The 27967-nt window shown below is 37.2% G+C and overlaps 1 protein-coding gene across 1 annotated transcript; it reads left to right on the plus strand.

Annotated features, from left to right (window-relative positions):
• Nucleotides 1-453: 453 nt before the first annotated feature.
• On the plus strand, nt 454-27310 carry cfap20dc (CFAP20 domain containing). The gene is made up of 17 exons (XM_053315528.1): nt 454-474; nt 1062-1151; nt 2045-2138; nt 2225-2297; nt 3413-3527; nt 3689-3842; nt 4309-4455; nt 7530-7702; nt 7803-7911; nt 8339-8449; nt 8556-8675; nt 10127-10449; nt 15266-15625; nt 17284-17529; nt 22349-22410; nt 26184-26278; nt 27198-27310. Exons 1-17 carry the CDS (start codon nt 454-456, stop codon nt 27308-27310), a joined length of 2406 nt encoding a protein of 801 aa, XP_053171503.1.
• The last annotated feature ends 657 nt before the right edge of the window (nt 27311-27967 follow it).

Genomic DNA, 27967 nt, shown 5'->3' on the forward strand with positions numbered 1-27967 from the left:
ACACGGTGAGTTTTTCTTTATCACAGTCAGTTGCTTTACATACAGCAGGTGTCAGTAAATTATGAGGTCGTTTCTATTTCACGCGTGAGAAGAAAATGAAGCACCTACAAGCCACAGCATGCACAAAGTTAGACTTTCCCTCACCTCATGTGTTGTATGGTTTGGTTGTCCGCTTTGCTGTGCTCTTTGTGGTTCCTGCGTCAACGGCTGTTGACTGCTACAGTAGCGTCAGGTAACCATGGAGACAGGTGCTGTGCTAGCTAAACTGGTTTCCTACAACTACTGCACCCGCTTTACCGTCTCTCGCTTGTTCATACAGTTAAGATAAGTGGCTTTTCAGTGTAACGCTTCGAGGTAATCTAATGAAAGAAATGATCCAGAAAGCCATTTATTAAAAATCTTGGGTTAAACACTCATGTCAAGTTATTTTTTCTACCGTTGACGTCACGTAGAATGTTCAAGAATAATTATCAGGTAAGCTTATTATCCTTTTCTATTCTTTTAAAGCTATGTGTAAACAATGTGTTGTATTTTAAAAGCGTGTTATATTATCCATTATGTCAAATCTACATCTGAAAAGTAACTAAAGCTGTCAAGTAAATTTGGAGTAGAGAGTACAATATGTTCCTTCTGAAATGGAGTTAAGTGGAAGTATAACGTCCAAACGTCAAATGCTATAGTGAAATAGAAGTAGCTCAAAACTGTAGGCCTACTTGAGTAAAAGTATTTACTTTCCACCAGCTCTTATAGCTAATGTTACACCCGGCCAGCTCTCTGCTATTCTCCTACAGAGCCAATAACATGTTAAAGTTTCCAACCTTTTTGGCTTTTACTAATTACTACACTAATTGTGTATAATGTATTTCAAACCAGCTCCACCTCCAGCAGCTACAACAGTAGCATGCTTTTTTTTGCAAAACAGTAAGTACATTTTGCTGCTAATCATGCAGGACTTTAACTTGCAATGAAGTATTTTTACATTGCTGTGTTGGTACTTCTATTCAAGTAAAGGATAAAATACTTCTTCCACCACTGGTGAAAACAAATTCTGTTTCTTGCAGGGTGGAGCTGTGGTTGAGATCTTCAGTGGACAAGGAAAAGACCCTGTAGCAAAATGGAAACTTTGTGGAGGACCGTCAGCCATACATAAAGTGAGTTCTCAGAGCTGTTGTGTACCTGTGGTTAAAAGACATGCTCACTGTTTTAAAAAATGAAGTCTAACTATTTTATTAATTTAAGTTAGTAATTAGGGACTGAATAGCAGCAGCACATGCAATCTAATGCAGTCTAATAAACATACTGTTTGTAAGTTCAAATAGCTCAATGATAACCATAGAACTGAATTAACCTCCTGAATTAAATTGTCCATCAGAAAATGAATAAGAGACTGTAAGCTTCATTGCGGTACATTATAATAGAGCTACTGTAGGTTAATAGAGCGGCAACTAGTGTTTTTTTTCATCATCAATGGTCTGTCAATTATTTACTTGATTTATCGATTGACCTAAAAAAAAATGTTAGTAAGTGGTGAAAAATGATGATCAGTGTTTTCGACACCTCAAAGTGACATCCTCAAATGTCTTGTTTTGTCTGCACCAACAGTCTACAATGTAAAGAAAAGACATCTGACCTCAAATGATGAGGTGACAATCAAAATACTTGATTGATTTTCTGTCAGTAGTTGACTAATTGATAAAACGAATAAATACAGGTTGTACAGGTTCACTTGGGTGTCATTCTAGACAGCTGCCCAAAATGAGGGAAAATACAATATTATGTTATAGCTGAATTATGTTATCAGGGAGAGGAAACAGAAAGTCCTTAATGTGATAACAGTACTGTAGATGCCTATAGGAACTTATCCCTTATTGTACATTTTCACAGCTCATGCAGCTGTTCTCAACACATAGACTTTCCAATTATAGTAAAACCTCTTATACACTGTATGCTCATACAGACATTTGCAGTCATAGGAGCACTCCACAAGAACTTTCACTTAGTAAGGTATTCTAAGATATGTCTTCTGTATTGTTTCTTTCTTTAGGAATATAATAAAGAAATCAAAGGATTTGTTTACTGTCTGGAGGGTAGCAGCCAGACAGTTAAGATGCAAATGCCAGAGAATGGAAAAATGTCTCGTAAGTCACTGTCATATTTTGCACCCATTTGTAAATTGTATGTCCTATTTTCACGTTGATAGAAATGTTTTTTGTTTTTTGCTTAGTTGGGCTTCTACAAAGATTCTTGGTCCTTCAAGTGAAAATTCCTCAGTTCAAAGATTTTTCCATTGAGCTTGTGTAAGTACAGCAGTCAGAAAAATGTGGAAGCTCACCATTTCTGGGAGCGTGCGCAGTTGTATATGTTGATAAATCCTTTACTCATTACCTGGTTCATAAAATTAGGAATTACAATATGTTTGCAACTATTACCTTAAATGGAGTATATTAACCCTTTCTCATATAAAAGAGTAGAATTAGTATTATATCACACAATAAAATGCAGAATATAATTTGATTCACAGTAAAGTCCCTTCAGACCACTTACAAAATGAGTAAAAAACGAACCCTAACCCTTTTTAACTAGTAGGAAAACATGTCTCCCTCCAGTTTCTATGTTTGGTAAGTCCCTTGAGCTACCTGAAAAAAAATGCATTGTGTTATCAATGACTATTATATAATTGCTAGAATAATTTAAATTTTTTATGATTAAGATATTTAGCTATAAAATGGCTTTTATCTCGGCAGCCCTAGTAAGTTATGTAATGCTGAAAATGAATGAATAAAGCACATTATTAAATGCATACTGTAAATGTCAAATACTGTTTGTTATTTTTTCCTCATATGTTGCTGAGGGGTGGTCCTGATTGTGTGATGTACTCAAGTGTGCTTGCATTGATACGTCTACATTTAGCTGCATTTAGCTGAGTTTCATTCCGAGTTGTATGATAAATAAGTACAGTGTGTATGCAATAATGACTCTACAGGAGTCTACATGTAAAGTCTCTATGGGGTCTTTGTTGTGAATTCACCTCATGGTAAGATTAAATTTGTAACCGGTACATACTGCTGTTGTAGGTAGGTGCGACTGTTTAGATGGGAAGTCATGGGAACTAGAAGAAAGAAATAACTAGGAAGATGGACTGTCAGAAAAAGAAATTATTTTAACAAAGCCACTTATTACTCTTAGACTACATCATTTTAAGACTCTGGAGAATTATTGATGTCAGTGTTGTTTTTCTCCTGTGTGTGTGGTATGACAGCTGATTTCACAGCACTAGAATGAAATTAAAATACTCTTAAGAGCATACCTTAGAGACCAATAAAGCGTGAGGCCCCTTCATGGTCAGAGCTTCTTAGTACACCACTGATGCTGATGATAATTAATGTTCTGTCTTGTTGTCTTTTAATCACAGGATTACTGATTTAGGGCACCTGAAAAGAAGACTGTACTTATCAACAGTGCATAAAGAGTTATCTGCCACACTTTGGCATGCAAAAATACCTCTCGTAGGATTGAAACGCAATATTGTGAGTATCTGACTCATTTTTGGCCTTCTGTCATTATTTTTAGATTTGCTTCTAAGGTTTGTGCTCTTTTATTGTTTGTGTTCATATTTGATGGTTAGTATTGAGCTGTTATCTCCAAGGGATCCTTGTACTACAAAATCATACTGTCTCTGTTGTCTCAGTGGTCTACTATGTGCATCGACCTTGTATCTTTCACTGGCGAACTGTTCAAGGACACAAGCTTTTTGACACTGGATGGCATCACTTTATTTGCCACCTGCAAAGTCCGGAGAATCTTCACTATGAAAACAGAGCCTACAGAAAAGTCAGATGACGGTAATGCAAGTGGTCACATATAAAAGATAAATGTCAAAACTGAATTTTATCAGCTTACCTTACCACACAGGATCACACAAGATAAATATTTGCTTCTCCCTCAAAAACATTGCCCTTGGCATATCCATTTATTGATTGAAAATGTCTTCTTTTCCCTTAAAAATCACGATGACTCGTTATTGAAGAAATAGAACAGAGCAGGAAGTCTTCACTTGTAGCAGATATGTTAGTCATGTTCGTTTATATGAAACTGTGTGTGTGTAGGAAGACAGGCAGACAGGTGGCTATTTTTTGGTAAAGAGCTCAGTGGTAGGTTCTGTTCAGTGCTGTTGAGGCGTAACTGTTGCACTGCCAGTAAAGTCAGCTCTGTTGTTTTGTATTTTTCAGTTGCTCAAAGTGTTACCTCTGTGTTATGTGATATAATGTGTTTTTGGATTAATCTGAGATTGTTCTCATTTAAATCTAGATGTATTTCTCAGTGGAGCTGGTCTCATAGACTTGATCCCTCGTAGTTGCCAGTTTCCAGCAGATGTAAACCATGTGACTCAGGTGTTGAACATGGAGAATTTACAGAAGGCAGATATGAGGAGCGAACATGTGAACCCTGACTGTGGTGAGTAAGATTATATCACAGGATCAATAAATAACAACAATAAAAATGAAAGAAATGCATTTCAGGTTACAAAAGACATTTGTTATGTGTTAACAAAACAGACACTCTAATTACTTGGCCAAAAGTGGTCCATGTACTTTTGTGTAGGTTATTGCAATTTAGGGAGGGCCCTTTCCTGTTTCAGCATGACATCACCTTTATGCACAAAGTTAGATCAGTAAGGAAATGTTTTTCTGTGACTGATGTTAGAGAATTGTTATGCATACAGAACCCTCACTTTAATCTCATCCAACACCTTTGGGATGAATTGCAACCGATCTTATCCTTCAGGCTGAATGGGAAAACAATCTTAAACCAAAATCTTGTGGACAGCTATCTCAAATAAGTGGATGTTAATGCTCATAAATTTGGAAAGAGAGAGAAAAAAAAACACCTGTGACTGTAATACTGTATTCAGGTCCACATGCTATACCTTTTGTCCTTTTCGTGTATGGCAAGGAATTTGTTGATTAGAGAGTTGCTTATGACAAGTATAGTGAAGGCTTACAGTACAAAATGAAACATAATCTACCCAGGAAACTGGAAATATATATAGAAAACTTTATAGTGCAGTGATGGTAGTAATGATAATCGATTTGTTTTCAAAGTGTGAGATTCCCGTGGTCTTCATTTTAACATTAGTTGCACCTCACCTGTACTCAGAGAGTTGCAATTATCTCCACATATAAAAAGACATGCACCAATAATCCAGTTCCGCCGACTCTGTGGCCTTTTTTATCAGCGCTTATTTATTTGTTGTGACAGCTGTCTAAGTCATGTTGAGTCAACTGGCAATGCCCATGGAAGAGAGCAGTAACCACACACAAGATCATAGCTTATCATAATTAGCATCTGCATTATTAGCATAACATTCCTAATTATAATTAAGACGACTGCTATTAAAGTAGGCATCCAATTTAACTGTGACGAGGTTGCTTGGTGAATATTGTTGCTTCAGCGACCAACCTGTCAGAAACTGTTAAAAGTTAGTCAAAGTAATTTCCATGTAGCAACAAACAACCCTGATTGTCTCAGTCTTACACTGAAGGTGTTTAAAAATGCTCAAGGTCAGTGAATTTTTACAGATCAAAATCTTTGCTCAAAGTATTTCTCTGTCTATTAATCATCATATAGCCCCCTCTCCTCCCCTCATTGTTAACACATATTTTTATGGGTTCCTACAGATTTAAAGGATGCCTTTTTTTCATCTAGCCTAGCTTTGTCTGTATCATCGTGCCAATCCTTTGTGTTTTGTGAAGTGAACGTTTCTCTCTGCTCTGATGGGGATCAGCCAGAAAGTGTGTTTTGCTGTTAGCATCAGCCGAGGTGGTCCTAATGAGCCCTGGCACAGATACAGCAGGGTCAGGTCACGGCCATATCACGACTCCCACTGCAGCCAATATTTTTTCACACAATGATAAGGAGCAGATTGATATATTACAGAAACACATCAACTCATTCTGCTCAGTAGTAGAGTCTAATTCATATTCAAGCATTTATTTTATTTGTTTGCAGACTGCTTGAATTGATCAGTAGGCTCAAATTCAAACTGTCTGCTGCAGCTTACAAGATCATGTGTAAAAAATCCTGAATATTCAACTGGCACACACAAGATTTTGTTTACACTGATTAGCTTTTGAAGATGTCATAACATGTATCATTTCAGTGTGTTCCATTGTTTGAATGTTGGCTCAGAAAATTAAAGTATTACAGATATTTTTGATGTAGACGTATCTTCTAAAAAACATGACCATAGACAGAAGAGAATAAGCGTAAAGGAGTCTTGTCTGGTTTGTCCCGCATTTAAAAGCATTCCTAACATTTGGTTTGGAGTTGGTATCAAGGTGTCAAAGTAATTGAATTGTGTACTCAGCTCAGCTGATCAGCAGCTGGACTTGAGATAAACACATGTGTATTTTAGTTTGTTTTAACGTTTGAACTGTACACTTTGTAATAACACAGTGCTGTGAATAATATTTACAAAATACATGTTTTTAAAGTAGTTTATTCACAGAAGGTGCCTGTCATGTAGAACTGATTTCAGGCCTGCATTTCTCATGTAGGTGAAAGCGACTTTAGAAAATCAGAAACATAATCTTTGGAAGTCGCTCTTAATTCTCTCTTTAATGTTGTTGCAGTGTCACAGCCCTCACTAGCAGCAGGGTGATTTTAAACCTGCAGTGTGGAACGTTAACATATAAATGAACATCCGTTACATTCAACTCTTTGCCAAAAGAGTTCACACAGTGCTAATTGAACCTATCACTGCCAGAATCTCTCCCTGTATTTCACAGTATATCACAGTTTTTAATTTGGTACAAACGTTGACATTCTCGCACTGACTGGATGAATGCATAAATGCAGACTTCCTATGACTAAGTTCTGGTTAGCCTCCTGCTAACTTGAAGGGGGATAAAATAAATTTAATCTTGTGGCTCCTCTGGACTGTCCAAATGTTATCCGATTACATGGATCAAATTTTGGTAGTGAAGTGAGTCATTTTTCACGGGATGTGTGACATTTAAAACAAATTATCCACTGTTTTATAGCTGCAACAATAGCTATGGAGTAGGCTATGGCAGACCCTATGATGTAAACCTGTTTCAATAGCTCTTTTTTTCTTAAGATTTATTTTTTGTCTTTATTTGAAAGTACTTTGGCTGCCAGGAAACAGGGAGACAGAGGGGAATGACCTGCAGCAAAGGTCCCTTGTCAGAATTGAACCAGGGACGTTGCAATTATGTGGCATGTGTGGTAACCACTCAACTATCAAGGCACTCCAGTGCTTTTGTATTTCTGAGACAAAAGTCCTGCACTCTAGCTTTTAATTTTCAACTGTTCTGAGATTAAGAATAATGCTTAATATTTCAGCCCTACTTGGCAAATAGTTAACCAAGGATGTGGAGATGGTGTTCAGTAAATCAAGCATGGTCTCCACAAGTATCAAAAAGATTTGAAAAAAATCACAAAGTAAAATCATATCCAACCAAACAGTGATCAATAATGGTCAATAAGTAATGGGAATCTTTTTGCAGTTCCTGATCAGTCTACAACTGCCAGATCAGCTACTTATCGAAAAACAAGGCTCCAGGGTCTCCTACACACAGCCTCAGGCTCCAGAGGTTCAGGACCACCTCCTCAAACTGGAAGAAAAAGCAGTGCAGCCTCAGATGAAATGGATAGAAGTGTATTCTGTATCCAGAATGTGGTAACCTCTCATGAATCGTATAATACGTCTGTATAATTACAAACTGAAATGTGTCTTTGAGGCTGTAGTGTATTCTCTTTACTTTTCTTGTGTCCCACAGGGATCTCTGGTGAGTAAAATACGCCAAAATGTTACTGGAGAAGGTCAGAGCATTGCTATTCTGACTGGGAAATTATCAAATGAAGAATCTTCCCATCTTCCTCATGAGGGTAAATTTGAATTTTGGGCTCATTGTGTTATCTTTACTGTCAATTATAAAAAGTTCACGTAGTATTTCGCTCATTAGAGTTGCTCCTGGCTTAAAGAGTGCATATAACAATTCAAAGCACAGATCCCAGCTCTGACCGAATATACTATCCTCCCAACAGCTTTTACAATTGATAATGCAACATCCTTTGAGCATGACTGAATGTAAAAACGGATGATTAAAATTCCTTAATTTAGCTGGACATAATGTGGCTGGATGTATTCTCTATGCAGCGAATGAATGTAAGAAGCTCAGTTACTCAAATTCCTTCATTAATAGGGATTTTCACAGTGCATAATCAGTTCACAGATATGCTTCTGGCACTCTTTAATAATATTGTTGTTTAACTGTTTTGTGTTATAATTTTGAATGTATTGTGCTGTATGTAGGAATACCTGGCAGTTTACAGCCCCATCCCCCAAAAGAGAGAGTGTTTGGCAAGCAGGGACCTAAGAAGCTACGGGTCTACAGTGCTGGAGGAGAGAGGCTAGTATCACCAGGTAACACACGTTGCATGCTTCTGTCTGCATAGTAGACTGTAATGATAAGTAGGCCAAGGTTTAATATGTTATGGTGTTGTTTAATTCTGGTTAACAGTCCTTCCAGATGCTGTGTCTGGTGGCCACAGTAAGAGAACTAAGACCAGAGAGAAGCTGCCGCCAAGCAGACAAGAGAGCAGCCAACAACCTTTGACCCAAACAGGAAAGACAGAGCATGTAGCAGCAGGTGAGGCTTAGATCTGCTGTGAATGGAGAGGGAGCAGAACAGCAGGAAACAGCAGCAGTAAGACATGCACACTTTCAGACTGAATGATGTTCAGGATAAAACAACGTGAAGTGAAGTGAGAGACAGAAAAATTTGTCTAAAGAGATTGATACTGATGTGCACTTTACATGTTCTGATTTCACCAAGTAGCTCCTTTATACCTGAGAAGAATACCTATTCTTACTCTTAACTTATAAATTAGATCACTTCAAAATATTGCATTAATTTTAATGAGCCTCATTCTATGCTGCATTGCTTTTGCTCCCCTTTTTTAATTTTGCATAACCTACGTCAAGGCCATTTGCAGGGTTTTTGTTGGATCAACCCCTATTCCAACTCTCTCACTGCACATACGCACACACGCTCACCTACACCCACATTGTCCTCACAAATTGAGTGCACGTGCTCTGAAAGCTCATTTATGGATGTTTCTGCACAGCAGTACGCTCCTTTGCTGCAGCCCTGCCCACAGACGGAAAGTAGTTAGTTCATTAATGGTAATGTGGTACATTAAATAAAAGTCAGAGTGACATCTCCTGGGCCCAGGGTTTGCCACACAGTGGGCAATTAGAGAAAGTGATTATACTGTCGAGAGGCTGAAATGTGCTCACTCATTCACGTCGAAAGGGGTGCCTCTATCTTTGATCTCAGGCTTATCATGGAGTTTTAAGGATTCAGTGTTTCTTACATACATACATGAATGCATGTAACTTTTACTTAGGGTTGAAATAACTTTTATACCCTTGGAAAGAATCAAACTGCTGTAAGATTTAGTCTCGCTATTAAAACCAGAAAACAGAAGGACAATGGAAGCAATATTAGCTTGGAAAAGAGGCATCTAAGCCAGTCTAGTATACCAGCGCAATTAACCGAACCTACAAAAAATGTCTGTGCAGGAAAAATGAATGTTCACTTTTAAAGATAAAGATAAATGTATTGATCCCACAGTGGGGAAAATTCATTGCTACAGCAGCTCTAAAAAAACAGTAAACAAAAAACCTAAAACAAATGTATACAACAATAAAAATTAAAAACTAAATAAAAAGGACCCTAAAATGCAATTAACATACATACATACACAACGATAAAATTAACTCTTTTAATACTCTTAATTTACTCGTTTAAGCAAGCAATGCAATTCATTGCAGTTTTGCATATTGCCATTAATGTGAATATAATCTTAAGAACTTGAATGACATTAGCTGTGCCATTTTAAAAATAATGATTCATTATTCATTGTAATCAGACTCCTCTTTGTGTATTCTTAATCTTGTATTGTAGAAATTGTTCACTTGGAGCCCCAAACTCTGCTCATTTAAAACATCCATGTACAACCATTTCTTTTTCATAAATTGAAATGATTAAAAATGTTGATATATGAGCCTCTCTTGTTTTATAATCTGTTATTTTAGATGAGTGTTGCTTCAGTACACTAATGAAAAGTTCCAGAGACGCTGACACACCAGCAGAGACGCTCTCCTGCTCAATCCGGCCAGGTTTGTCTTCTGACCTGCAGGTCTGGAGTAGCTGGGAGAGTAATGAAGGGTCCGAGCCCCAGCTCACTCTGCCAGAAGTGGTGTTCACTTTCTCATCCCAACCTCACTCACCCAAACGAGGGCAAGTCCAGGGTGACCAGGAGAAGATGGAGATGGGAGATAATCAGGTTCAGTGCAAAAGTGTGAGGCGGTACGAGGCCCAACCTGAGGATGACTTTATCGGCAGTGAAAGTGATGAGGTGCGTTTGCCCCGGGGGAGAGACACAAGTTCACTGTAGATTTGAAGTACATCTCGTGTAAGATACAGCACATTGCTTTGAAACAAATAACCATCGGCCTGGAATAGGAAAACTTGAAAACACATACTAGTTTGGAAAAACAACATATTTCAGACTATGATTTGTTCATTTTGTGTGTGGAACAATTTAATCTAAGAGCATTCTAATCTAATCTTTATTCATCAGTAAATATGTGCAGTTTGATTTGGTGCTAATCTCGAGAGTATATTTTGAAGTCAAATTTTATATTGCACATTTCACAGTATTCAATATGCAGTACTTCAACTTAAAAGGTCAATGGAGTTATTTATCATGAGATGATTTATTAATGGTTCTGAGACTTAGAAAGAATAGCAGCTTTCTTTATGCTGAGCACGGAAATTAAACTTTGTTGAACTATGCGTATAAAGATGACTGTCTTCAAAGAAATGCTAATTGCTTTTACTTATTCAAAACTTTATAATAAGTCTGATAATTCAGACTTAAGGACCTTGTTTTGTTGTGCAGATGATTAGTTTAGATTTAATATATTATAATGTGTTTTTTGCATAAAATTAATTCAATGCACCACCTTAAAGACAAAAAACACAAAAGGCTGGAAAAATCTAGCTCTGTGTGGTCTATTTTCTTGTTTATTTATGACATCTGGAGATATTTCCTTCCTCCATGATGTGGACAAAACAACAAATGTGCCATTGATTCATTTTATTGTCAAAACACTTATAATGGAGTCTAAAAGGATAAAATCTCAAAAACATCAATAGTCAATGTCATGTTTTCTAACAGGTATTCTTTCAAGCCTCACTGTTGTGCACCAATACTCATTACAACAGTGTGAAGTCCTCAAAGATAAGGGTATACCAATTTCTGCAACATCAGTAGTCTCAGTTGTACACAATCTTGCATAACTGTGTGTTGAGTGAGGCGTGTGGTTATAGTTGCCATGTTTCCATCTCGGTGAAACTAAACTTTGTTTGCAAGTGCAGGTGTTTGTGTTTAAAACGTAAAGCAGGGTGATCTGGTGTGAAAAAATATGTGATCCTATTTTTCTTTTTTTCTTTGACCTTTTCAAGGTTCAAGATTTAACTGCAGTCTTTGTCTTCTGCAGAGAATACATTTTGTATTTCTTATTGTTTTGCTGAACATTCAGCCTGCCTGTTGTTACTGATCACTGTTGAAGGTGCCCGACCTTTGCATTTTTTGGCTGCCATTTTACATCGTTTGGAAGGCAAAACATGGCTTTGAGATGTCTCTTGGTACTATTTACAAAAACAAAAATATAGACAGTGACGCTAAGAAGAAGCTGCTTTTGACAGGCTGTGAAATAATCACACCACACTGCACATACAAACACATCAAGGAGTTTGAATGATAACGTAGCCCTTTCAAATGCTGTGATAGAGATTACCCCTTGCTCTAATAATGAGCCTATCAAAACACTAAAAGCAACAAAAAACCATCAGCCATAAAAAAAATATTTGCCTGGGTTCTGATTAGTGGAACACTATGTGCTGCATGTTTGACAAAATTATTCTCTACCCTGCATGCTGATTACTTGTTTAGGTGCTGCCACACTTCCTATGCCTCGTTACATAGTTTGTATCTAAATATATGTAAACCATACCTGGATGCAAAAGGGACTATTCTTCCGAGGGGAAAATAGGAAAGCCACATGTGTTTGTGATGTTTAAAGAAAACAGTCTCTTTCAAAGTCACAATAGTTATTCCCTCTGGTATCAAAAAGGTTCATTTCAGATAACAACCTTTTTTTAGATATAATGTATACTCCAACAAGCTGAGGTATATCAAAATGTTTCTCTGTGATATATGTTATGATGGCTGATGGAGCAAAACTATATGTGGTAGAGCACTAAAGCTACAAACTGCATATTGCTCCAGATATACTGAAAATATATAGTACTGCAGGATGCTCTCTATTACTGTAATATATTCCCATTAGGAAAAGATGACTAACATCCACTGAAAAGGTAATTTAAGTTGTAAGTATAATTGTACTAAACACTTTTTTCCCCCCAAGTATTTATTAGTACTTCTTACACTCGCTTAAGCCTGGCCACTGCTGGCTCACTAAAACAGGTTGGAGGCAAAGAGAGGAGGAAGCTGCAGTCTCTAACAATAATGCTGTGCTTTACTTGTCAGAGTTTATTCACTTTGCTCAGCTCTGTTCTTGACAATAAAGTAATAGAATACAGTTGGCATAAGTATGACATCTAAATGTTTTCCTTACACAACCAGCACTAGCTTGGACTATAGACTTGCTCTGCCTGTGTGGCAATACACACACCACTGAAAATAGTACCATAGTTAATGAAGTGTGCATTATTTATTTGCATATAATACCAAGAGAAAACACATCTAATATGTTCCAATTTAAACACTGGCGAGTTGTGATGGCATTCGAACTATGTTAAGCAGTGTTAATGGCGGAAAGGAAACATTCTTATCTATCAGATTAGACAACCAGCTAAACCTTACGGATTCAAATGAATGAATTAAAATGAAAGGCAAGGTTCTACAGCTCTGTGTAGGTATGAAAATAAGAAAATATAGGAATTACATTTTTTTCCTGTTGAATGTTGACTTTCAGAAAACTGTACATGTCCAAAAACATAGGTGTTGACAAATATGCCATCACAAACACATTAGGGTCCTAATGTCTAAAATGGCTCTAAAGCCATGACCAAAGAGAGGGAGACACAGATTGAAGGCAATAATTATTTTAGCAAAGAGCATGATGGTTAAAATAAAATAAGCCCAAATGCTATTTAATGGGTTCTTGCTGCTCCTTGCACTCAGCAGTACAAAGTCAACTGACCGTCCTTGTAGAACTGGGGATGACAAATCAAACATATATGAACATACAGCACCAGTCAAAAATTTGAACACACTTTCCCATTCCCTTGAATGAGAAAATATGTTCAAACATTTGACTGGTGCTGTTTGACTGAGGCTGTGGATTCCAGCTCTGCTTGAACAGATGTACAGTGTAAAGTGCAAAACATGCAATACAGCTCGTGAGACAGCTTATAACGTATTACCTAACTCTTGCGGTGCTCTGAGCTTGGAGACCTTTCTGCCACCATGGTTAGATTGATAAGCCAGGCTGGTTAGTTGCCATCTGACACAAGTTGGGTTTCAGTCATGTTGAGTTTCAGTCATTTATGGCAGGTTGCTCATTTCTCAACTTGAAGCAATATCATCTTTCAAGGTGTTGCATCAGGTTCATGCAATTCTTTTGAGCCAACATTTGTTCTTAAATATACAGAAATATTAAAAGCAAAACAAAGCAGTGAGTGAACTATTTTGAAAGATATAAGATCCAAGATAAAAATATGACACTCTTAGAGATATGCATCTATTTAAATGCAATAATAACTAACACAATAGCACAGAAAAATGCACTTGTGCACAATTACACTCAAATATTTTCCAAGCACTGTGTTGCAACATGCCATCAACAAACAAACTAATACACACACTATAAACCCACATGTTCACAGTCACACCCGTATAAGGCATTTCAATAATATATGTTCTTCATTGTTTATTCACTTGCACTTGTGAAAATGATAAAATATAGATAGAAAACAGAAAACAAATAACATATGGAGAAGGTAAGATGAAATCTTGCAGGGATTTTGATAACCTTTCACCCCAAAACAAAGCTCAGAGATGAAAGAGAAACCCACAAAGAGAGACAACTGAGGGTAGTGAATTGAGAAGGATTGTCTTGCAGTAGTTAAGGGAAGCTTTAACCAGTTCACTTCAAAATGTTCACAGATGCAGATGTGCTAGCAATCTGATGAAGAATGTCACACTGTGATCCTCCATGGGGAACTGAAAAAACTGGTCTCCAAACAGAAGAGCTGTAGCTTAGTACTGTACATTTCATTTTACAATTGAACTTCTCAATTCAGTGGAAAGCATGGTTCATCACAATATAATTCACATTTGTTGTATGTAGAGCTGCAACAATTTGTCAATTTATTAATCGATTGACAGAAATTAATCACCAAGTACTGTGAAAGGAACAGGAAACAGGAAAAAACAAAGGTGTGAATATGTTCTGGTTTCTTTGGTCTTCTATGACAGTAAACTGAATATATTTGGGTTGTGGGCTGTTGATAGATAAAACAAGACACTTGAGGTTGAACCCTTTTTCACGTGACATTTATTCCATTTAAATATCTTTTTCTTTGCTGTGAAACTGCTTACCAGTTGGAATCCATTGGAATTGAAGCTGACTATAGCTGTCGCCCTCAGTGAAAGAGCAAGCTACAACCTTTTAAGAGCCAACTTTCCAGACTTTAGGGATGACTGTTTGATATTCAAAACAAACTGCTTTGGAGCGTCATTATTAGTACATTACATTATATACTACATTGTATACTGATATACAGTCATTGCTGGGGTATATATTTGATACAGGACATTACATGAGTGTTGACTTTGAAGTTGAAGGTGTAAAAGATTAGCAGACTTAAAGAGAACACCATTAGCCTTTTTTAACATGAGGTTAATTTAAAGCTAAGCAATCAATGCTTGGTCAATCTGTTTGACATCTCATTATCATGTTTCATTTAACACTCACCAATCTAAAGGGCAAAGCACAACATTAAAATTGCTCAGGAAACATTGGAAACATTAGAAAGAGCCTACCATATACCCGGACGCCATGATTAATCATCCTTTTGCAGTGTGTTATACAATCACTTGAAAGCAATCTTTGTACACTTAGTTCTTGTTTTTCTTCCAGGATAAGAACTCTGCCACATTCCAGCATCAAAGAATGATTGTCGACCCCAATCCTGATACTCCCACATCTCCTGATCTAACTTTGGATGTGCAACCTGAATACCATAACATGGACCAAATGTCTCCAAAAGAGCTTAGTCCAGTTACCACCAATATGCATTATCAGCTTCCATCCAGCAGGACAGCGGAACCTGCTGGGATGGTCCCCAAACGTTGCCTCTCACCCAGTGATCGTAGACAGGACCACAAGTGTGGCCCACTTGGACCAGAAGTAGTGAGTCAGGTTCTGGATGGGACCAGCAGTGTATCACTATCCAGGAGACTCCTGCAAGAAATCAAATTGGATAACTCACAGCACAAGGTACTGCTTACAATTTTAAGAACCATCAGCCTTCATCCAGAGTGTTAGTGTTTGTCTAAAGCTTTTGTGACAAGTGTATGAATGACTTTTTTGAAGCATATAAATGAATTTTGACGTTCCACCTCTAATTAGCTGAATAGCTGTCGATTTGCTATCGCTCCTAATAACCTTCACTGTGAGAAGCCTATGTTTGATGTTCCATTATACTGCTGCAAAAGATTGCAAATTTGGATAACTTCTTATTGTGTCAACACTCACAAAGCTCACCTTATTTATCACACAGATGTCTCAATTATCCTCAAAAACAAGCTTGACAAAAGCAAACAGATTTTTACAGATTTTGTCAATATTCTTTTTGATTTTGAAGTTTAGCATCAATATTGAGGAAAAGAGCAAATAAGCACATTTTTGTCCTATTGAAAAAAAAAACTCTTGTAAATTTGAATGTAAAGAAATTCTAAATGAAATGTCTTTTTTTCATATGACAAACTTTGTTTTGTTTTTGTTTTCTGTATTAGCAATTTGATATTTGAACCAAAAGATTGTGAAAGGGGTAAATCATAGTCCTTGCCCCATTATTCTGGTTTTATGGCGTGGGAATTTATTGAATAGTTGAATCAGAGCTGTTCCCATAAATCCCTGTAGGTAACTCACTCTACACTATTTGTCTGGCACCAAACAACAAACTAAATTTAGTGGCTGCAAAAGCTCAGCATTTAACAGACCTGGCATGTTTGTTAGCGGAGAAAGTTAATATTTCTTGATGTCTGCTGGATGTGAAAGTAACACCTTTCCCATGATGACTGTATAAGTCTTCATGTTTTTCTGCCTTCAAGTGGCCAGAAATGGTTTATCTAACTTGCTCTTTTTCATAAAATATGTTGTTTAACCTATACTTTAATACTGTGTTTATCTCAAATTTTGTAATGTACAATCCAAATTATCTTCTTCATATTATCAGTGCTAAAAAGTTCTGATTCTGATTATTCTGTTCGGCTGTCTCTCTTTGTCCATACTTATCTGCGATGATCACTGCTGATTTGGACAGCTAAATAAGACTTATGAAAAGGTTTGTGTTGCCATGCGGAAAAGGATCAGACTGTGGTGTGTTACAAATTGAGGTAGGCCCTGAGATCCAGGATCAGAGAGGATAGTCAACTGGAGTGATCACAAAGCCTGAAGGGAGATCTGTCACTTGGCTGTTTGTTTCTGCATTTACACAACTCACTGCTGAGACATACCCCAGCATCCTTCATCAGTGCAGCTCTTGCCTACTGATTTGTGCCAACTCCAGCAGGCAGCATGCAGTGAAGGCTTTGACTGAAAGGTTGTCAAAGAAATATGACAAGGAGTTTGTTTCCCTCCCTGCAGCCCTGGCTTATTGTCTGCAATTGATTCAACACTAGGCTTCCTTGCACTTTGTCAGACAAATCAACTTGCATACTACTCTCCTAAATCAATAGCTTCACTGTTAAAAGACTTCCCCCAGACAGTCAAAACAATGGCTTATGTCCAGCACTGCCTTGAGCTCTGTCTGGCACAATGGTTTGTTGTTTTAAGATTTACACAACTTTTTACATTGTCAACTTTGTGGCTTGAGTTGTTTATTATCTCTGTCTTTTTTTCTTCTTTTTTTCCCCCGGATAATAATTTCAAAGATGAAAGAAGACAAGACATTGAAGCCTGTTGATTCCAGTGCTTGTGCCTTACGTCTGGTCAGCAGCAGTGTACAAATGCATGGGGATGATGATGATGAGGAGCTCCGAATGCTGGCAAGTCTAAAAAGGGAGCAGGAGGAGGATGAGTGTAGAGCCTCAGGATTCAGTGCATCACAGATCCACCAGTGTAATGTCAGCATCAGCATAAGCAGCGATGATACCTCTACCTGGACCCACATCTCAATGGTCTGTACTAGCATGCTTGGCTATTCTTTATGTTTTATTGTAGAATCTTTACTAACAAGCATTACTCAGACACCATTTACAATCATTAGTAGGTTGATCTTCTTTCTATGTCCTATTTAGAATAATTTAAGTGACCCTGGTTGATCCTCACTCTTGCTAATTTCCATTCAAAGCAACAAACTTATGCCACCATTTAATGCTAATGCACCTCTTTCTCCTCTGTGTTTTCTGCATTACAAAAGATAATGGAGGTAGAAACACATGAATTGGCCTCTTACAGCAAAAATACATTGGCATAATACCCACAGTTTCCCCAGTGACTAAAAAATATTTAGGTCATTTGAAATCATCCCCTGAAGTCTTGAGAAATCAAAGATAGTATAGTTTGTTCTTGGCTATTGAAGGTCATTTGGATCTATAGCCCATTAACATAAGCACACTGCACTTAGGAGAAGAGAACAATGCCCTGGCTGACCCCTACTGGGTCCTCTGTGGGATCCCCAATGAATGCAGCATATATAGGCCCACTACCTTTTCTATACATACAGGATACTGAGATTCAATGAATAGTGGTATTACCACAGGGATTATCATTACATGGTTCTTTTTTTAGGACAGCAATGGGATCACCATTAAAAACATGTACAGTATCTATAGACCTTACAGTAGGTACAGTTTTCCACAGGGACAGGATGAGATTTACTCATCCATTGCTGTATTTGAATCAGCTGCAGAGTTTTAGAATTTTAAGTATACAAATGGCAACAGCACCACCATCAGCATGTTAAGGAAATGCTTACCATGTTGTCCAGTAAGAAAAATAAATGAAATGAAAGGAAGAGGAATAAATAAAGACACCAGCCCCAAACATATGCATGTGTCAAATTTAAATATAGTAAAGGGACCTATTAAGTGTCTGTCAAGGACACAAGAGGTTGTTATGGGACCTACTGTAAGAAGAGAATAGGTACTGTCTTTCTTATCTTCCTTGTTTTCATCCATACTGTTGCTGTCTCTGTTGTTACGGCAACTGTACTAGCCCAGATATAGTTTTGCTTTGGTTACTAGGTTGAACACAAAAGAATCATCTTGTAGTTTATATGATTTATATATGAAGCTATAGTTCAGACACCCACATATGTGGCCATATATTTGATACATATTCTGTATCATCTGTGGGCACAAGACTGTTGTAAGAGCTGATTTTATTCAGTTGGATCGTGATGTCTGATTACAGCAAAAAAAGACAGATTGAGTCAGACAAAGAAAAAGAATAAAAACACACAATAAATAAAACGGCAACCAAATTCAGTTTTAGTGTGGAATTCTCACGCCCTCTTGGGTTTCAAACAGACTTTCTTCTTTCACAGAGAATAGTTGAATATTTGGTTTTCACATAAAGGCAATTTATCACATAGATCTAATGACACGATGAAATGTTTATGAAGTTTCAGCCAGTATATCATTTTTATTAACAAGAGCAAATTCTAGCATCATTGCACCTTGAAAATGTGTATAGATAATAATCAGATTTATCTTTGTATAAGGAGATGATGACACAGTTCTTCTGCTGTCTAAAATAATGCCATTCAGATTTGTTTTGTTTTTTTATTGTTTTTTGCCAGAAGTTCTCGCAGCAGGATAATATCTGTCTGTTTCGAATAGAAAGAGCAGGTTCAGAAGAAAAATAGGAATCTGATCTATTTTTTACTCTAGATGTTTTGAACAGAGCATGATTGACTGCAATGAGGGTACATCTATAAAAGTACAAATCTGGGTTTATACTCACCCTTGAGGACTAAGAAGTTTTTTTTCTGAGATTAGGTTGGTCAGAAATTCCCAGAAATACCAAAAGCATTGAAAATATGTCAGAATCCCCTCAACATATTCACAGCAATCTTAATGTTATTAAGAAGAGTTAAATAATTTTACAGTGAAACAGTTCTTAACATGAGTCAATACACCAACCTTAAAGTCTGTGTAAAGTAAAAATAAATATGTGTTCTGAGTTTGACATACCACAGAAAAGTGTGTTGTTAACCACAACATATTTGAATGATTAAAAAAATCGCCAAATATATGAAATTAGGCTTCAAGTCAGCCTCTTTCTCAGCTCCTAAACGCTGTGGGCATGCACGTGGAGTTTGCTGAAACCCCGCCCCCTACCAAGTGTCACCTGTCAATCAAAGTCACCACCTCTACCAGAAACATGGACGCTACGTCTGAGAGCTTTCTGCCGTTAGCTCAGCGGCTAACTCGGCGGCTGACTCGGCAGCTAACTGGCTAACTGTAGACTGTAGTAGTAGTAGTGTGTGCTGAATGTATTTATACCTCTACAGCAGCAGGGCCAGGTTTATGCTAATCACCGCCGTGTTACGTAATGCCGCTATGATTTTCAGACCCGCCCACTAAATCCTGAATACAGAAATCTTGAAACACAGTTTGTGAAGCCTAGCTCCACAATTCAAATCTAAATGGTTGAAATGCTTTTTACACATTTTTTAGAAATACATTTATGACCTATTTAATATGTTTAGAAGAAAATGTCTGAATTCACTTTACACGGTCTTTAGCTTTTCCTGTCACATCTTGTTATATCCAGCTATAGCTATGTCTTCATTTGAAACACTGGCATTAAGCCAGGTTTTGTGAGGATAAAAATGTCTGGTGCAGTTTCACTTAATAACACGTGTAGAAAGTCCAATTTTGGATGAGACCTCCTTAATATTTAGGTGTGCAAGGCTGAGTCTGTGACATTTCTTAAAATCAAAGGATTATTAATATTAGATGTTTTAGCTGAGGAAATAAAGCAGAAGAGTAGTGATAGGTCTGAGTTTCACTAATGTAATACTGCTCAACTTGTGATTCTGCAGGGCAGTTGTATGATGTGGGGGTAAACAGCCAGGATAGAATACACAGAATAAGAAGAAAAAAGTAGTAAAACATCCACTGGAGTGGAACTGATGCACCCATCGTCACTTGGAAACAACTTTGATAAATAAGGCAGTAAGGTGAATGTTAAAAGAAAGTCACAATCACTGTTTGGTTGAAGTCCATCCTTTCCAAACAGATGAATGCAGCCCAGGAATACTGCAGAGCATTTTACAACCAAACTACTGCTTCAGGTTTCTGCTGAGTCTCTGGCCCTTCGTCTCAAAGCAGACAAAGGGCCAGAAATAATACATAGTATAAGGTAGTGTTGATCAGAGTAAGTAAAGCTCTTACAGGTTTTCTGATGATGCAGAGGGGTGGGTGTGTAGAAGGGGCTGGATAGTGAATTTTGTTCCCTAAAATCTAAGAACCAGGATAACTAAATGTTTTAGCATCAGCCAGGGAGTGAATGCCTAGGCTTTGTCATACCTGGTGTGTAACAACCTCTCAGCCAACACTTATTCTGGGTTGTGGGATGCTATGGAGGATGTGGACTCCTTTGAGGTGGTCTGTAGTTAATGCAAGTTTGAGGTACTGGGTCTAATTCTACAGATACAGCACTGAAATGATTCAGCTCCTAACTCCTCAAAACAAAATTCTCCTCCAACTTACAGGTAACTCATCATCATCAGGACATATTACCTGCACAATTCCACAAGGTACAATTTTAGAAGGGGATTACTTAAAGTAGGCACTGGAGCACACTGATAACTAAAATTTACACAAGCAATGCAAGGACTACAGTGTCGACATGACTGCTTCTTCATCAAAGTCATGTAATGTAATAGCCTTTAAATAGGCACTAGGCTTAAATAGCCTCCTGAGGCTACAGTATGGTCCTTAGCTTTGACAAGATGGAGAGGGTAATGCACTTGTGTTTCTTTCTCAGATGAAGAATGTCTATATTGACAGTGAAACAGTTCTTGTCTTTTACCTCTAACGTTGTCTCAGTTGCATTTTTACAGCTCACTGTCATAAAAGGTCTCAAACCCATAAATAAAACACAGCTGCAATTCTCTGTTTCCCTACAGTGGTTACATCTAAATTTCTGAACGGATAAGATTTTACAGATCCCTCCATCTTAGTTTGTTCATTTTTGGTTTGTGTGTCTTGCTTTTCTCTCCATTTTTCTGTGGTATTTTCTTTTGTTGGATCTTTCATACTTGACTTGTTAGCCAGCTTCCAAGGTATTCAATAATAGACAGGGACTTTTTCTTGACCTGGGCAGGTTGCACAATAATTTGAGTGAATTGCAGGAGCTTTATGCTAAATTTGTGGCTGCGCTAAGGTTATTTGTGAAAATTTCGTACAGTTGGTCTGCTGCTGCACCTGTTACTTTTAAAGTTTTGCATGTGGTATTTGGTAAATGAGGTGACATTTTGTTTGTCTGTATTTATACCTCACTGATACTTCGTAAAAAGAGATTATTGAGCGGCATGATGATATGACTGACCTTCTGGCAAGCCTGCACAGATTTATTCATAGATGAGCTTAGAAATGGAATGTACATTTGTATGCCCCCAGTATTACAGTACACTTCAACAGTTGCCTTGACTCTAAAAAATTCTCCATGTGTGCAACGGTGACACTCTTATCTGTCATTTCTGTTGAGAGATAACCATCATTTGTCAAGCCATCAAGCTTCGATACTAGTCTGATGGTAATGACACGATGGCCTTCATTACTGAACCTGAACATTGTCAGTCTTGATGTGCTCTGAGTCTATGTTATGTTCTATGTTCAACAGATCATTTAGTGGTCTTTTAGTAAATATCCCGGAAATAACTGAATAAGATTTTTTGATACATTTTTGCAGGTTGTTGAGATATGAGTATTTGGGGACATTTTTAATGCAACCTTGTATTATTCTCTTCTATTACTGATCTAGCCATCTAATCAGGGTCACCATTATCAGAAGGAAATGAACCCCCTCCTGTGCTCGAACCCCAGGTAAGCCAACATGTGCCACACACACTTGCAGCGAGAATATGTCACTGATCTCCAGATTTGTACATTTATAATAAAAAAGTAAAAATTAGCCATGGTCTAAGAGTACCAAATACTTACAGTACTTACAGTACAGTGTTAAAGAGAGTCGAAAGATTTGACGTTTTCTGGTACAGACTGTTATTAACTATGTCTTGGCAAGTAGCAATGATAATAGCATTTATACCATTTTTTTGACTGCATCTACATGAAACAACACTCTGAAATTCATAAACAGCTGGTAACTGGTGACTGCAGATTTAAGGCTAAATGTCAACTGTCAGATCTGCAGACTGGAGCTTATCTCCCTCACAGATGAGTACAAATAAATTGAGTGTACGCCAGGCACTGTAGTTTTCTTCTCCCTTAACTGCTGTTGTCATATTCACAAGTACACTTTTTTTTTCACTCATTATTGTGCTTGTCAGATTCATCACTTGCAATTTTTTTAAACATTTTTTATATGCTATAAAACTTCTGGTAGACGTCAGGTTTTTGGTTCAAGGCCTCTAGAATAAAAATAAGAACCCGAAAAACAAGGGTAAGACTCACCATTTAGCACAGTTTTTTAGCAGCCTTACAGGGAGAAGTCCATCATTGATAAGGTAAGGTCAGTGTCTGCACAGCTTCTGTGATTCATAATGCAAAGCAGCCACGAGACATGTTTCACCTTATTTTACCTACCAACAGCTTCAAACCAGAGTACAAAGGTAAAGTTCTAACCACAAAAAGAAAACATTGATGAATGGAGGAATCTGACTGGAGCAGGAGGAACTTACAACTGCTGTTTTCAGTATTTGGGAAAGTGTATACAATTTCAGGCTATGAAGATCACATATTACACACTGCAGAAAAGCCACCAAATGATGCAGAGGTTGACAAAGTAGGTCAATCATAAAGGTCAATCAAAAAACGTGTCATGTTGTTGAACATTACAGATTGTTATTATTCAGCAATGAAAGTGTACATAATAGTAGATTTTAAAAAAAGAACGTAAGTGGCCATAGTAGTAGTCAAGGCAAGACATAATAAAAGTATGCACAGTGTAATCCTCATTGATATTTAAGTCAGATCTGTTCCTGTGATGTTCCAGAAGGGGGGAATAGCTCAAGGCTTGAGTCAAATAGCTCTTGAGGGCAAGTTTAATATGTTGATTTAGAGGATGAGGTAGAAGGAGCTCTCCTTATATACCTTCAGTGCTATCATTAATAATACAAAAATCACTGATTATCACACAGTATACAGTGCAGTCTCACTGGGTGAATTCTGGACAGTATCTAAAGCTGGCACAAAAAGAACTGTAATTCCACAAATTGGCAGTGTATGGATGGACCACAGGGGGTTCTGGAGACCCTGTGTATAGCCTCAGCGCATGCAAATGCTTTATAAAGCTTGTCTGTGAACATCTCCATCTCTTTCTGGGTGTACACAACCATGCGGCATGTTACAAAAGACGACAAAGAAATTGCATCATAGTTCGCTCACTCAAATTATGCAGCCTCCTCCCCTCTAACAATTCTGATTTATTGATGAAAAGCAAGTTAGCGTGGTGTGAACATGTGTAGACTTGTGTTTACTTAAATATTTCATTTTTTTGGTTATATAAAACTTGATTTTTACTGTTAAATTTAATAAACCGGATTAATAGTGTTTCTTGTGCTAACTTGATTAACATATTGAAGAACAGCTGCACAAGATTAATCACTGTTTTCATTTTATTTCTTTTAGGTTTTGCATTTTCAGACACCCTTGTAGTCAGTTCTATCATGGTGGGGTTTGTGTTTGTTTGTTTTTTGAGCATCCATCATCGACATATCAAATGTGAAACTGCAAATAAAGCTGTCAGAGACCTCAAGAAGCAATTCAACTGTTTAGCAATAAAGATTGCTGTGAATACAGTCGCCAGAGAGTCAGACAAACCCTGATTCACTGGGAGATATTTGGAACGCTTCATTTCAATATAATTCATCGCTGTGCAAAAAAAGTGTAAGGCTTGAATTAAATCAAACTAATGTATTCGTTTTATCACAGGTTCTGCTATGTAAGGATTACAATGACTTTAAAACCTAAGAATTTAATCACTTTCTTCAAGTCCCTCTTAACAGTTTGAAGTCCAATTTGCAGCTCTGTAGAGAGGACCCTTGTCCTTGAAAATTGCTTCCATTAACTTTTGTACTATGTTCCCGTGTTCCACACAGTAAAAGGTGTTGTTAGAGAGGTGTAAATGCCTTTTGTTAGAAAAAGAAACCTGAGCCTCAATGCACTTAGTCACCTAACGGCATGAGGATAGAAATTAATGCTTAAATGTTTGAAGAGATCTGATATCTGAATCGTCCTGTTTGTTTGGTATTCAGTGGGTTGAATTTAATCTATGATAACCATAGTGCTTAAATATGTATCCATAGGGCTTTTCAACTGTTATTCAATAGAAATCTGTGCAATTCCTTTACTATTTCATGCAATAATGTTCATTTGACATACTATGTCAGACTATGAAATAGCTCTTTCAACTACTGTTGACATTATAGTTTACATGCATTTAGCTCAAGATACCACATCACTAAAGTTAAGTGTACCTGCAATATGTTACTTTGTATTCATTTCACCACGTTTCAACATTTTCATATAATTAAGAGGGGTATGTATTGATGCCTATTAAAACCAGCATCCTTATAAGTCAGTAGTTAAGTCAAAGAGGGTAGACAAACTGGAAATGTTTTGTAGTGTGGTCCCAGTCACAGACACACTATCATTCAAATATTATCTGTAGAATAAGTTAAGGTTAAGAATTTTTTTCAGGTAACTTTATTTATTGTGTAAGGTTTACTATACTGTCATTTGACAGAAACAGTTTGGGAACTTTTGCTGCCAGACTTTTTACTTAAAAAAATGTATTTATTTATTTTCCATTTTTTAAATTTCTCCTGTACAAAAACAGAAAGTTGACTTTATCTTACATTCAGCAATAGATGTGTATTTTTTTGTATGTTTACATATAATTCAACGTAATTTATCAATTTTAAAATGATGAATGCACTTTGTTTTTCGAGAGAGTGACATCATCAGTCATTTGCATTCTTGATGGTGAGACAGACTGAGCAGAGACAATTGAATTGCCTGCTGTCGGTCGAATATGGTGCTAAAGATTATGGTTCCTCATTAAATATGCTATGATGTGCTGATAAAATATGGTTTACCCAGAGGCAAAAGATGTAAATGGATAATTATGTAGCTGATATATAGCCCAAAATGATTATGAATTATGTTGAACAAAGTCTTTCAAGTAATAATTCATCTTCTGGCATTTTTTCTCTTAATCGAATCTGTTACTCCGTACTAAAGGAGAATTGTTTTCATTTACTGGAATATGCCTGATGTATACTTGTAGCCTTCGTATTTCTGAGACACAGAAGATCAATTCATGTAGAGAGAAAAGAACTCTTACTCTCACAGATACAGGCAAGGCCTGAACGTGGACACTTGGAAGTCGCAGCTTGAGTCAGAATCTAATAAATGATCCCTCAGGCGAAAAACCGTAAGGCTGAGAGGCTAAGTGTGTAGGAGAAGTGGTGCAAGGACAGTGGAAGTTTGGTTAGGTCTCTGTGAGCAAACGATAATGGGGACTTTTTGTTAAGATGTCATGTAGAGACAATTTGATGTGCTGGGTGCAGTAGTAGCATGGTGAGCCTAATGGCATGTGTTGTCATTACTGTGTTCCTTTATGGTCTTTTCCCTAGGGAGTGGATGGATGTGCTCAGCCCTCCCATTATGCCTCCCAGCCAGCAGAGAAGGTCAGACAACACAGGGAACCATTGTGAAGGTCTAATCGGAGGTGGAGTAACCTTAATTTTGGTCCTTTTGCCCCCAGACACCCTTTTATGTCCTTTAAAGTCAGGGAGTCGGCAAACAATCCAATGGTCTAACATTACACACACACACACACACACACACACAGAAAAACACATAATTGCACAAACACATAGAACTGATGGAAACATTCACCAGTGTCAGAGCTTACAAAAATGTACACTTCTTCCAAAGACTGCTCACAGCATGGTGGGAAAACATGTGAAACTGTATCAAATTAAGGGTAAAAAAAAACAAAACAAAACATGAGGCTGAAGGTCTATGTCCTCCACATAACTCCATAGGTCAAGAGAGACAGGCTCATTACAGGTCTGTACCCCCTAGACACATCGACAAGGTTAATTGATGAAACCTTTCCAGTTTACAACATCATTTTTAAACCTCCTACACAATGTATCTTATAATTAGTTTTCATTATCGTCACCAAAGTTCTGATAAGATAAAATGTTCCTCCTGGAGCCTTCCATAACCTTTTTAGCATTTAACTGCCTGTCAGTTTAACAGCTAAATTCCTGTGCTTTAAAGTAGTGGGGATTACAGAGATTCTCTTTACAGCTTCGTAATGTGGTAGTCGGTCTGGGTGTCTTAGGTCTTAATTGATGAGCAAAAAAAGTGGCACTGGCGAAAAACTTTTATGTAAATCCACCTGAATCTGAAGGTCACCCTGCTACCCACGATTCTCATTTAATTCCAGTAACAGCTGATAGATTAGCATCTTATTCATATCTGCCAAGGCTGTGCTAATTTACATAGAAAATACAATATACATTTTACATTTATATCTGTGCAATTTCCATTCATCTTTAGTTTGAGCAATTTTATCTACGCATGTTTTGAGCAATTGCTTGTAACTGTTGCACAGTGATTTTCTTATATTATTGCAGGAGGAGATGAGTCATCGAATGAAGAGGAGAATGAGTATTTAAATCTGCTCTATGATCCGTGCCTGAACTGCTATTTCGATCCAAAGACGGGGAAGTACTATGAACTAGCTTGACTCGAAGCTCATAAGAACCTAAATTAGCAGTCAAAAGACAGCAAATGAATGACTGCAGGATTTATTTTTTTTTGGCCTAATTTATTGATCAGGATTGAATACCCCATGACAGGAAGCTTTTCATGGCTGCTGCTTTTGTTTTTTTTGTTTTTTTGTTTTAGAAACTAACATGATGCTTTGTGTCCCCATAAGTAGTGTCATAAGGGCGTAGAACTCAATGAATCAGATGGAACCTTTTTTTGTAAGAAACTGAGTTGATGCCCATTTACTAACAGTTGCACATGTGATGGTTAAAAGGTCTTTTATGGAGTCTTGGCTAGCAAAATAATATGTAAGCCTTCTGAAAGAACATCCTGGAGCTGCTTCTTCTCAAGACTATTTCTGTCATTTCAATTTTACTCTGGATTTGTATCAGAATATATGTCATTTTGTGTTTTTTATTCATCATTTGTGTAAAAAAGAAAATTCATTGATGTGTGTATATTGTCAGAACTAAGTATCTACTTGTGTGTACCTGGATTTTAATGAAGGTTGGATAGAGTTGTGCTTCCCCATGTTTTTAATAGCCCTGACATGTAAAAACAATAAAAAAAAAGATGCTGATTGATGTAGAATGCATTTGAAATGTTGCATATTCCAAACTAAAATTGGCCCTTG

The sequence above is a fragment of the Scomber japonicus genome, chromosome 3, assembly GCF_027409825.1.
Source record: "Scomber japonicus isolate fScoJap1 chromosome 3, fScoJap1.pri, whole genome shotgun sequence".
NCBI classification, from domain to species: Eukaryota; Metazoa; Chordata; class Actinopteri; order Scombriformes; family Scombridae; genus Scomber; species Scomber japonicus.

Coding starts and splice junctions, on each gene's coding strand:
- cfap20dc (XM_053315528.1), top strand. CDS start 454: ATGTTCAAGAATAATTATCAG. Junction 7,912..8,338: donor TTCCCATCTTCCTCATGAGG/GTAAATTTGAAT, acceptor TGCTGTATGTAG/GAATACCTGGCAGTTTACAG. Junction 10,450..15,265: donor TCGGCAGTGAAAGTGATGAG/GTGCGTTTGCCC, acceptor TTTTTCTTCCAG/GATAAGAACTCTGCCACATT.